The sequence below is a fragment of the Gouania willdenowi genome, chromosome 6, assembly GCF_900634775.1.
Source record: "Gouania willdenowi chromosome 6, fGouWil2.1, whole genome shotgun sequence".
Classification (NCBI taxonomy): domain Eukaryota; kingdom Metazoa; phylum Chordata; class Actinopteri; order Blenniiformes; family Gobiesocidae; genus Gouania; species Gouania willdenowi.
In genome coordinates, this window is record NC_041049.1 from 20,315,582 (window position 1) to 20,328,867 (window position 13,286).

Here is a 13,286-nt window from a genome sequence, read left to right on the forward strand (position 1 = left end):
CTGGGAGGCTTTTAAAAGCCATTTATATTCCCACACGTCGTTTGAGACGTTTATTTCTGACAGTTTGAACATTACTTTTACCCACCACATCGCACCTTATTGACAACCTGTGTCAAACTTAGGCGGGCAATGTTGGAGAATAAGCGATATTTCAAATCCCATTAAAACACCTTTATTTACTGCTGTAAACCATCTCAAAATAAAGTGCACAACCATTTGTAAATAATAAAATAAAAATGTTCACACTATCAACACGTGGCTAAACTGCCTTTAAGTCCCTATATTTCACCTTTGATTAAACTCTTAATTACAAAAGTGTGGTGCGTTTATGTATATTTTCAAGTTTAGGAATGATTTTCCTTGTTAATCCTGATGTCAGATTTCTTCATGGGATGCTGGTGTGGGTCCACTGTCAGTCAGGGAACAGGCAGACCTCCTGCTCATCAGCGCGGTTTTCAGAGCAGTCAGCCAGGTCCGCCTGAGCTCCGCACTGTCACAGGAGAACGTGTGGGTGGTTTTGGACTGGATCAGACAGAAACAGGGTCGACCCTGGAGCTCCTGAGGGGAAACCTCAATGTGGCAGTCCAGCAAAGAAATGGTCAACAAGGGCTTTAGATCCTACAGCAAAAGATAAAAAGCTGCTTTTAAAATCCCATTGGAAATTCACCAGTAAACAAAACCAACATACAGTCATGGACTAAAGTTTTGGCACTACTGGAATTTTTCCAGAAAATACACAATTTTCTCCCAGAATCTGCTGCAATTACAAATTTTTTTTTTAGACACGTGTTTATTTCCTTTATGTGCATTGAAAATTTTTAACATATGTACTGGACAAAATTGTTGGCACCCTTTTAAAACTGTAAATCATTTTATTTCAAGTATGTGATAGTAACAGGTGGTGACTAGGGGTGTAAACCTCTGGGTACCTCAAGATACACGATAACGATTATCTCACGATATGACAATACTGCAATTATCGATATATCGGTCAGAAATTGATCTACGATAATCTATGACATAAGAAAAAAAAGATTAAGTGAAAAATACAATTTTTATTTTGTATCTGAAAGACAATAAATTGAAAAAGTGTCCTATGAACAGTGACACTATTTTAGTGCAACATTTCTGTAAATAAGTGTCAACATACCAATGTAAACAAATAAGTATCTCCAACAGTGCTTTCTGTAAACAAAAAATAGGGTCTTTCTTACCAGTGACACTATAATGCATTATAGTGCAATATTCCATTATACAATATATTGGTTCCTTCAACAAACAGTGACAAAAAGCAGAACATTGTTGAAAATAATAAAATACATCTTAATTAAAAAAAACAAAAAAAAAAAACCAATACTTAGTGCCAGCATATCGATAATCGATCGTGCGAAAAAAATATTGCGATATATCACCGCATCGAGATATTGTCACACTCCTAGTGCTGACAATATAGAAATCACACCTGAAGCCAGTTACGATGTGTAAAAGTTGTGTTGTGTGCGTCAGACCAAGCACAGAGAAGATAAAGAAGCCAAAACTGTTTGAGGATTTCAGGAGCAAAATTTGCGGAAAAAAATATAAACAATCTCAATGTTACGAGACGTAATATCAAGAAGTTTATAATCCATGAACTGTGGCTAATCTGCCTGGACAGGGATGCAAGAGAAAAATTGATGGAAGAATAGAACAGTTAGAATGGGGGATAAACATCCTTAGTTATTCAAATTCAGGCTGTCCTGCAAGAATGTCAGCTTGGACCATACGTCGTTATCTGAATGAGAAGCAGCGCTATGGCAGGAGAACGAGGAGAACCCACTGCTGACGAGACATGAAAATGCACAAGTATACCTGGGTAAGCCTTCATCCTTCTGGGAGAATGTTTTGTCAATAAATGAGACTAAGATAGAGCTTTTTGATTTTCTTGTGCTTTCTTGTTTCAATGTACATTAAGGAAATAAACACATGTATACCAAAAACATTTGTAATTGCAACAATTTATGGTAGAAATGGTGTATATTCTGGAAAAATTCCAGGGATGCCAATCTAAAAACTATTTCATATTACCATCTTAACCTTTTGTTTCTTCACAGCTCTTTTCTATCAACTCATGTTATATTTTCTGCCCCTGAGAACATGAGACCCTACAATAATAATAATAAGGACCATAGCCTCACCATGGGAGCTGCATACAAACAGAGAACAGGAGGGTGAGTCCGTGTGAACACAGACCACCGCCTTTGCCACGTCACATGATTGTCCCCATACTGCAGGAAGCCACTCATTACGCCGTCAGTCAATCCTAATGGAGCCTCACGCTGGGATGACAAAGCAGTGGTAATGTTGGGTGAATTACAGCAATTTAGGAAAAAGGAAATCAAAACTAAGCCAAATTGAAACTCACCTGGTGTGTTGTTTTCCTTGCCTCCGCCTGCTGTGATTTCTGGTCATTCAGGATGGTGTAACAGGCTTTACACACCTTGTTTAACTTGTTACCGTCATATTCTAAAGCCACTTTATAGTCTGAACACCTCCAGCATACCACCTGAAGGAGCAGACAGACACAGCAATCATTTGACACGTTGTCACTAATATCTAGCTGTTATGTGTGGGTGGAAGCACTCACGTATCCACAGGCTCTGCAGTGATGGCGTCTCCTGGTCAGAGCATTGAAAGGCTCCATGCAGGACATGCACAGGGTCACCTCGTTGTCCCTGATCCAGCGCGGTGCTCGCCGACCAAGCTCCTCCATCTGCTAAACTCATGGTTTCAATGTTTTAGGACATTACTGTATTTTCTGAATAACTACAACTTCCTTATTTTGTCCTCTGCAATGATGATACCACTTACTTGTTCTGCACCATTTATCTCCTTCGAAGCTAATTTGAAGGTTTTATTTTTCTTCTGAAAAACATTGATTGCTTCCTGAATCACCTGAGGAGAAAACGCACCTCAGATAAAACCATGTGCAGACGAGACATGCTCCAACACTAGTGTACGGTATCAGTCAGGTTTTCCCACCTTTATCCATTCATCTCTGTCTTCTTCAGAACTGGAATGTAAGCATAGGTTAATATTCTCACACAAAATCAATATCAAATTAATGAGAATTCTAATCAGTTAACTCTTATTTTCACACAAATCTGGTTCTCCTAACCTCAACTAGAAGAAATATTCTACCAATAGCAAAGGCAGATCAGCAGAATAGGTTTTAGTTGTTAAGCACTTAACATTGAACGCAATCTCAAAGTGCAACAGGTAAATAAAATAAAAACAAGTGTCTTCATTTTGAATACGTTAAGGTTTAATTAATTCAGACAAACATTGTTTTCCAGAAAATTTACTTTGATCTCCCAACATGTTTTGACTGTCAACTGCCAGTCTTCTTCAAAGGCGTCTGCTGATCGTTCAGCCATGAAGACTAACAGTTGACAGTCAAAACATGTCAGGAGATCAAAGTAAATTTCCTGGAAAAAGTTTGTCTGAATAAATTAAACCTTAACATATTCAAAAAGAAGACAAAATGAACTTGTTTTTATTTTATTTACCTGTTGCACTTTGAGATTGCGTTCAATGTTAAGTGCTTTACAACTAAAACCTATTCTGCTGATCTGCCTTTGCTATTGGTAGAATATTTCTTCTAGTTGAGGTTAGGAGAACCAGATTTGTGTGAAAATAAGAGTTTTTTTTCACAGCATGTTTAACATTGCACGTGCACCTGGCCTGCAGCTCCAGGGTCCTCTCTTTTCCTGAGATCTGAAACGTGTACAGGTGATCCTCATTGGTAGTCTGATGCACCTGCATGCCATCCACTCCGATCCTGCAACGCATGGTGTAACGCTGCCCGACCAGGCTGAACCTCGGAGAGCAGCACATCAGGAAGTTGTTGAACTTTGAAGAAAAAGTTTGCATTAACACAAACAATTTGTGAAAATAACCTTTATTGAATTTGTCTTTTTATTGTTTTAAGTGACTACTGAAGTCTGGTCTAACCCCCAATTTCCACTGGATGCGGCTCCGCTGCGGAACGTCACCGCCGCGTCACCAGAGCTGATAGGTTTCCATTTTAGTCAATGTGTTAATTTCCACCGGGTCCGCTGCGGTGCGTGTCAGCTCCTTCCCAGATGCGGTAGTCCAGTGCCCTGCGCCAGATATACGCAGGGCTTCTATTTCTGGGGGACACCGGAGCACGACGCATCAATCAGCACAGAGCAAATGACGCTAAACAGGAAATTAAGCACGTACTCCGCAATAAAATATCGGGTTACTTTTCAAAATAAAACACTTCAGATAATATTTCAAGTAAATACATCACCAAAACGTCAATGTGTAAAAACAAATTCACATCCACTATATTGATTCCTCTCATACTGTAACGACACTGTAAACTGCAGCAACTTTGATTTAGTTCATGTTTTACTGGTGCAGTTTTATCTCTTCTCTGTTGGCTGTTGATAAAAAATGTGTCTATGACAAATCCAGAGAGTCCAACCTTCTTGTTCTCCTTCGTTAGGAACACTGACCTGTTTATCTGTTTATTGTTGTGTTTATAACACATACATTTAACCGCGTTCTCGCGCGATTATATAAATATTGTGAGAACTGCTCTGTCTCGTGACGTCACACTCGCTCAACCGGAGCGCACCGCGGCGCACTCAAAACGCAACCGGTGTGAATTACCGGACGGCGGACAGCGGTGAAATACCGGATCGGTGCCGTGGCGCAGCAGAGACGTATCCAGTGGAAACCCCGGGTAAGTCTGTGTCAGGTTTCTGACCAGAAACAAGTGTCTCTCCATGGCCGAGGCGTTCCTGGCAGCAAGCTTCAGCAGACGACCTTCTCTGAGGAACTCGTTGGTTGGGTTGACCACTTCCTCCTCTCCTACCATCTCATAAATCGCCAGCAGCCGCTTTAGACTCTCCTGCATCAAAATAAAGGTTAAAAAAGCACACACTGAATTACAGCAGGATAAATGAACTGACTGAGAAATCAGATAAATATCTCTTAAATTAACAGAAGACCACAGAAGGCCTGAAAACAGATTACTCAATGCAGTTAGGTGTGTTAAGTAGGATATATCCAGAAAACAAGACCAGAGACAAAAAGGCTATCATCTATAAAAGGACCATCAAACTCATTTTAGTTCAGGGGCCAAATACAGACCAGTTTGATCTCAAGTGGGCCACAGTTTTCACTTCCAAATATAAATGTTTTGTGACTTATCTAATGCACATTTTGTGATGAATCCTTTTTAATTTGGGGAAATTTTGTTAAACAAATTAAGACACATGACCGGATTTTGGAAAAATTGAGAGTTCATTAAACAAGTTCAAATTAAAAATGACTGCCATCATGTGATTTAAGCTATGGGAAAACTGTGAGCCTGCAACTATTCTGGAGTTTCATTGACTTTATTTTCCTCTCCAAATACACAAATTCATGTGTGTATTTGGAGAGGCTGAGGTATCTACAACTGAATTATCTGGTAATTTACACCGTGATTCATTTTTACTTTCTCCTTCGGGCCACAATGGGTGCTCTAAAGTGCCGGATTTGGCCCCCGGGCCTTGAGTTTAACATGTGTGATCTATGAGGTGAACACTTTTAAATATAGGAAAAATGAAATGATTCATAGCAACATACTGCTTTTTGGATGGCGCTGTTTGAGTGTGAAGCTGCCATGGAAATAGACCGCAAAGATTCTGTAGAAGAGTAAAGAGATTTGTGTTTAGTCATTGTTACTTAAAATAGAAAAAAAAAAACAGCACAATCATCATTAAGCTCAAATTGAACTCTTTACTCTGAGCAAAATCATAGTCTGGGTTGTCCTCTGGCAGCTTCCTCAAGTAATCCTTCAGTAGCATCTCATAACGTGGAACCCTCTGTACAGGTTCAAGCATGTGATGCTCCAAAGCAAGGTTGCCACACATCTCCTGACTCTACAAGACAATGGGTAAACAATGTAAAACTGATCTTTCTTCAGTAACAATCTCCCTGAGGGTTGAGCACCTGTATTTCCTGGATTATATTCCTGAAGACTGAGGAGCGCTCAGTCCACATCCTCACCAGATCCATGGCTTGGTCAAAGTTTTTGACATAGTCGGCATACATTCTCAGAAAGGGCGCGTGTTGGAGGAGAACTTTACCCAAAGCTGGACTCTCACTCCTGAAAGTAATCATGACATGGGTCAGCTGATTAACTGCAGTAACTAGAAAGAGTAAATATTAAGATATTCATAACAAAAATGATATTAAGAAAGTAGAAAATATCTTTGAGCCGGAATTAGAAATAAATCAGACCAAAGACGGAAGAGAAGTTTTCAATGATGAGAAGAGACACTAAAGATTGTATTTGAAATGCAGTAAAGTTTTCAAGAAAATACAGAAACACACACATAGTAGGCGTTGAACGACTTCATAATTTTATAGGTCGACTTAATGTGCATACTAGTTGAGTCGACGTCGAATTTACTTGTTTAAGGGGGAGTAAATAGCTACGAAGAGGTTTATGCAGTTGACGTAGCACTCTTCTTCTCTACCGCCGAGAAGCCGCAGCGGTCACAGATTTTGGCATAACACCGCAAGCACCTGGGACACGCTATAAAAAAAAAATAAACCCAGGAATACTGCTGGTTCGTCTACCGTCAGTCTACGGTAACTGTTAAGCCCCGGGGCTTCCTCAGAGTTTAGACTTTGTTTGGGCTTTTTTTTTTTTTAACGGTAGCTTTGGATTCCTTCACCCGAAAAAATATGTGGTTAATACACGTTACCACTACAGCTAACATTAGCATGTATATTAGCCGTGGTATCTGGCTACCAGCTGCAGTTTGAGCACAAACCAGGAAGAAACAAAAAATGCTTGATGTTGTGCTGCCTTGCCGTGCAGGGGTACTAGGACCCTCGTTTGCTGTGTTGCGCTGCCATCTTGGGCAAAAGTCAGGTACTGCGACTAGTCGCCGTCAAGTAGACAGTCGCGAGACAACACTAAAGTTGACTAGTCTGTTCAACCCCTAACACACAACTTAAAAAGTGTATCAGACAGAGCTTTCGTGTTCATAACACTCATTTTTCTAAACCCACCAGTGACAGATACAGTTTTCCAGATCAGGCAGCAGGAACTGGCTGTGAAAAGAGTAGATTGAAGACACGTTGGAGAAGATGTTTCTGATCACATCCAGAGGAAATGAGCCTCGTCCTGCCTCCTCTGTTAGACGAGAAAAGAACACCTGAAGAACAGAGTTAGAAATGCAGAATGGGCTTTTTTTTGACAGCAACCATAAGGCAGGATGCTAATGGATTATTTCTTTGAAATGAGCGCGCTAACCTGGTCCAGCAGGTAGAGGCGTGCTACGTAGGCTCTCTCCGTCTGCAGGATTTCACTGGCTATCTGATACAATTTTTGCTCTGACTTTTCTTCAGCTTTTGGCTGTGATGGTCCCTTTTCTTCTTCAGTTGGTTCCTCCTTACACTCTTGGCTAAAGTGCTCATCTTTTGCAACTTCTTTAGTCCAGGAGCAGGAAAACCTAGAGGCACGCCATGTGGGAGTGCCACCTTCTTTTTTAACGCCATCCAATTCATTTCTGTCACCCATACCAGTCAAGTGTTGTGGAAAAAGCTCTTTGCTAATACTCAACATGTTGCCTTCATTTCGGTTATGGTACATTTGTTGTTCAGCTTTGAAGATAGGAGAGCCATTACAGTTTGGTGATTGTAAAGGTCTTAAAGGACAGCGTTGAACGTTTTCACCAGGACTCCTGAAGAGACAAAGTAATCAAAATCACAGAAATTTAAACGCTAATGTATTTGTTATTCCACTGAGCACAAATAAAGGCTACAAGAGTACAAAACTAAACCAGTCCTACCTGCTCTCATCCATGTATATAACCAGGTCAGGCACACTACAGGACTTAGCTGCACTCTTTTCCTGCCTCTCCTTGTCATAAAGGACTTGATGCAGTCCCAGCCAGGACTTGGAGTTCTTGGCAGGGCTGTAACTGCGCATTCTCCTCTGAACAGGACTCGGGCTTTGTGCTTTGCCCATGAGCGGACTGGGGTTTCTGGGAGACAACTTTGTCGGGCTTTGGCCTCCTCCTCTTTGTGGGTTACAGCTCTGAATGATCCTTTTCCCTAAACTTGGGGAACCCAAACGTGGACTGCCTGTGAGCTTTTGAATCTCCTGCGGTGGTCTGCGGGGGCTGCAGTGGACGTCAGATTCTCCATTCAAAAAATGCCTTCTTATTTCTTTAACCGAACTGTGGGAATCTTGAAAACTCTGAACTGGGCGAAGGTTAGGAGTCTGATCCAGACTTTTTCTAACAAAAGGAGGCTGATCATTTCCTACAGTAGTAATTAAAGTTTGGTTGTGTCCAATCGTCAGAGGGCTTTGTAGATGAGCAGGTTTAGGAGGCACTGAGTGAAAATAGAGTTACATTACATTCAGTATGACTGAATTTATCAATGTTGTGTTTTTTCGGGGCTTTGTAGAATGTAGTTTACCTTGAGGTTTGAATGGTGACCTCTTTGAGGGGCTTTTATCTTTGTTAAAGTTGGAGTTTGTTTCTGATCCAGAGAGTCTATCACAAGTATGTCGATAGTTGTATGAGCCACCCACTCCACAGATCATATCTAAAAAGGAGTATATACAGTATATTAACACACACTCAACAGCAACACCTAATAATAAACTTAATACACATATATGTAAAATAATACACCATGTGTTTCAAGGAGGGATGTAAACATTAAACGTGAGGCAGTTAAAAATCGATTCAAAGGTGTCACGGTTCATATTGATACTGAAATTGAATCGCAGTACTTTAAATATATATATATATATATATATATATATATATATATATATATATATATATATATATATATATATATATATTTTTTTTTTTAACAGAGGGGGCTACCACCGTGTTTTAAATCAAGTGTGGAAGCATTTTGGCTTCCCCTAGACAAAATGAAAGAAGCAAGAAAGAAAGAACATGTGAAATCCAAGGTAAGCGGGGCACAGAGGAGAAAGGGAGATTTGATATGTGATTTGTTTTAAAGTCCAATTGTTAAGGCACAAAATACATTTTCAGTTTCACTTTTAAAAAGAAAAAGGAACTATTATGCAGTTTTGCATAGTTTACTATAGAACCAGAATTTAAATGAACAGGCTTCCTCTTCATTTGTATTATTTCTTTATTTATTTCATTCAGGATTTATTTTTAATTAAATTGCATTGTTTTGCATAGTTTATCAAGGGATTCTTTTGACAATGAAAGACAAAAGAAAATAGTAGAGTATTTTCATTTTCAGTCATCATTTGTCTACAGTCTTATTTTGTAAAATATATCGCGAGAGAATCGTATCGTGAACCCAGTATCGTGAATCGAATTGTATCAGGAGTTGAGTGATACATTACATCCCTAGTTTCAAGGAACAAAGTCGGAGCAGAACTTGCTCAAAAAGACATTTTGCTGAACCATTGGAAAGTGCACAAGACCTGACTGAGTCATTCAAAGGCTGATGAAAGGATTCTGTTCCTTTTCCTGTGACTCAATGGGTTAAATCTATCCTCTCACTCTATAGCAGAGACAGGCAGCTTGTCACAACAGAAGCCGCAAAAATGTGATTGTATGATCCAAGGGCCACATTATCAATATTCATGTAAGCATGTAAAACGATGACGAATCAGAACATATTCACAAGAAAGAACAATAAGTCTGTGTGCATTTTTGTCGTGATTTTGTATATTTTTCTGCCACTCTGTGTATTTTTGCTGTTTTGTGTTGTTGGAGTACATTTTGTATATTTGTATAAAATTAGAGCAAGGGTCAAGTGTCCCCCAGGCCACATACATACATACATATATATATGTATGTATGTATGTTTTGGAGTATATTTGTTGGTAATTGGCCCAATAATTCATTAAAACCTCATCATAAATGTTTTTTCTAAGGTTCAGGTTGAAAATGTTTGAATACCCTTATCCAACTGTTTTGCAACACTGACAGACTGATTTCATTGGTTAATCCATGAATCCTCAGAAAGAATTAACCATTTAACATTATCACACTTTTCATTATGATAAAATGTGCACAGGTTAGTTGTATTTATTTACTCTCATAGTTAATACCAGGACCAAAAACCATCAACTCTTTCTTGAAACCAGTGCCTGCCTACAAACCAATACATCAAACATTGTTTTCATATGATATTACAAAGAAAAAGCTCCACCAATCATAGGAGTATTATTTGCTGATTAATACAATAGGCAAGGCAAGGCAAGGCAAATTTATTTATATAGCGCATTTCATACTCAAGGCAACTCAATGTGCTTTACATGATAAAACATTCAATTGTTTAAAATCAATAAGAACATTTAAATCAATAAGAACAATTAAAATCATCAGTAAAATCAATTAAAATCATCTGTAAAATCAATTAAAATCATCAGTAAAATCAATTAAAATCATCAGTAAAATCATCATTACATCAACAACATGACAAAAAATCTCTCTCTCAATCATATGCAGTAGAGAAAAAAAGTGCCTTTAACTTTGATTTAAAAATGTTCACATTGGATGCTGACTTCAGCTCCGCTGGCAGTTTGTTCCACTTCTTTGCAGCATAACAACTAAAAGCAGCATCACCATGTTTACTGTGAACTCTGGGCTCCACTATCTGATCTGTGTCCATAGATCTGAGAGACCTGCTGGGTTCATACCTGACTAACATGTCACTGATGTATTCTGGACCAAACCCATTCACAGATTTATACACCAGCAGCAAAACTTTAAAGTCTATTCTGAGGCTGACTGGGAGCCAGTGTAAAGACTTTAAAACTGGAGTAATGTGCTCTGAATAGCATGAATTATTGGTCCATAACAGCAGCTTTTTAGTATCAAACTGTGTAATAATTAGTCATCTTTTCTCAGACTTACCTAAGATTAGCCCTTGCTTACATTTGCGCGTTGTAAAACTTTCCATTCCAATCTCAGATTTGTGCTGTGTGACAGATTTTTAGGTCACGTGGACTAGAGAACTAAAGCCTATTCTCCTCTGTGTAATACTTCTCTTTTTTCTCTTCACTTTATTTCCCAATAGAGATAAACCTTTGTCTCTATTCCAAGTTTGCAAAATTCACATTTAGCGATTGTCTAAAATGACACAGAAGTTTTGCATGCATCTTGTAAAGAAAAACAAAAATGGTGAACAAAACAAAAAACTGTACATTTGGTCCTATATGTAAATACTATTTGAGTGTTTGCATACTGCAGCTGTCGGTACCATTGGGGCACAAATACTACCAACACAAATCTCCCTACTTCAGTAAGGAAACAGTGAGGCTTTATGTCTGTGAGTGTGAGGAATTGGCCAACGTTCCCAAGACACTCAAAGTCCACACGAAATCTGTGAAAAGAGATTTCCCTAATCCAACAAGCTAAAATGCTCTAATAAATTCCAGTGAATGCACAGCCAGGCTCAGGAAAAGAGACAGGGTATTCATTCCACAGGCCTGCAGAAGCTACTGTAAATGGCATGAACGCAACATTAGCCTTGGAATCTGTGAACCTCAAAATTTACGGTGTAGTTTACCATAATCGAACTGAGATTTAAAAAAAAGAAAATCAAGTCTTTTTTATTTGTTAAATCACAAAATCACATTAGGTAGAGAGTATGTACTCTTAAGGTGAAAATATCAGAGCGTAAACTACAGAACTGTTAGATGATTAGTTTGAGTTGAGAGCCAAACATTTTCAAAATGTTTATCTTCCTTTTTTTTATAAAAACAATGACTTAAAAAGTCCTAAAGTAGGAGTGCTGTGAATGTCTTTAGTTTGGAGGTTTTAGACAAAACATTTTAGGAAGTGTCTACTGATACAAAAACACATCAATAGGGTATGTTTTCTGGACCTTTTCTACATAAGCATAATGTGCCTGTGCTTTTTCACTGTGTCAGGATGGCTAAGTGGTCTAATAGGCACCTGACTCAAGGATTCTTCCTTCCGCTGCCATGAGTTCAAATCCCACTTTTGCCATTTATTTATTTTTCATTTTAACATATTTAAGATGGCAAATTCCACCTTTAAAAATACATATCCAAAGAAATTAAACAATTTAGGGTTTTTTTCCTGGGGTAGGGATAGGGTTAAAAATACATCTACGAAAGAAATAAACATTTTAGGGTATTTTCTGGGTTAGGGATAGGGTTAGAATAAAATGGTTAGCAGGGTAGCTAAAAATAAATATAAGCTACAATAAAACTGACGGAACTTTAAGTCACGTGGTGCATCTATCACGTCACCTAAACTGGCCAATGAGGAGCGATGTGTATGAATAGACTGGCAGTCTATTTATATATTTTTATCAATAGCCACGGCCAATTTTATTTATATCCAAAAAGTCAATGGCTTTAATTGTTTTGCTTTAACTAAATGTGCATTAATTCAGTTCACAACTGATGATGATTTGTGTGTTACAGCCTATACCAAATGCTGCAATGGGGGAAAAATGTCTTTTTTAGAAATGCACACAATTTGCAAAAGAGGAAATTATAATAACAGAGCTTTACCAAATTAATCAGCAATGTCTATTTGTAATATTTTTGATTTTGCCATAAATTAGGTGGTTTGGTTGGCTCACAGGCTGTTATTTATGTTCATAACATTAAAGATCATTTCATCATGCATCCCAAATGTAAGAATTTTGCTCAAAAGTTTTCTATCCCCTCAAAAACCTAATTATTGTAGGTGTCTTAATGCTAAGCTAATTAAAACCACATTAGCATTACCTGAGGCTTGGCTGCAGTCTCCGACCACACTCACGACTTTCCGTCTCACAGCAACACGTCTGAACTCCTCCGACTCTCGGCTGCTTTTCAAAGTTAGACTGTTTCTCTTCTTTAAGTCAAACATTTCTGCACAGTAGCAGTTTGAATCCAGTGGACTTCACTTTCTGTCACTGACTCCTTCATCAGCTGCTCATTAACAACTAAGCAGCTGCTCTCACGCGCAGACTGAACGCACCAATCAGCATCCAGCGCTACATTACGTCACTTCTAGCCTCTGTGGGCATATTATTTATTTATTTATTTTAAAAAATATACAAATATATATATATATATATACACACATTACTATTATTCTTTTTTGTAAAAATAATAATAATAATAATAATAATAATAATAATAATAATAATAATAATAATAATAATAATAATAATAATAATTAAGAACATACACAAAGACTGATCACAACACAATACAGAGTCTGGCTTTTTCCAGTGATCCAGGA

General features: G+C 38.3%; 1 protein-coding gene across 3 annotated transcripts; it reads right to left on the bottom strand.

Annotated features, from left to right (window-relative positions):
• Window position 1: 1 nt before the first annotated feature.
• Window positions 2-12,997, bottom strand: LOC114466201 (FYVE, RhoGEF and PH domain-containing protein 4-like). Of its 3 annotated transcripts, none has more exons than XM_028451769.1 (16): window positions 10,935-10,997; window positions 8,494-8,622; window positions 7,860-8,406; window positions 7,322-7,751; window positions 7,078-7,223; window positions 6,007-6,163; window positions 5,798-5,936; window positions 5,641-5,699; window positions 4,775-4,918; window positions 3,716-3,888; window positions 3,019-3,049; window positions 2,848-2,931; window positions 2,624-2,752; window positions 2,402-2,542; window positions 2,175-2,315; window positions 2-618 (listed from the first exon to the last, which is right to left on the bottom strand). In XM_028451769.1, the coding sequence occupies exons 1-16, from the start codon at window positions 10,978-10,980 to the stop codon at window positions 376-378; spliced, it is 2,739 nt and encodes a 912-aa protein (XP_028307570.1). In that variant the 5' UTR covers window positions 10,981-10,997; the 3' UTR covers window positions 2-375. The 3 variants fall into 3 exon arrangements, with proteins under 3 accessions (XP_028307570.1, XP_028307569.1, XP_028307571.1); XM_028451768.1 differs by lacking the exon at window positions 10,935-10,997 and adding an exon at window positions 12,785-12,997 and having other exon boundaries at window positions 6-618; XM_028451770.1 differs by lacking the exons at window positions 5,641-5,699; window positions 5,798-5,936; window positions 10,935-10,997 and adding an exon at window positions 12,785-12,997 and having other exon boundaries at window positions 6-618.
• Between the last annotated feature and the right edge of the window lie 289 nt (window positions 12,998-13,286).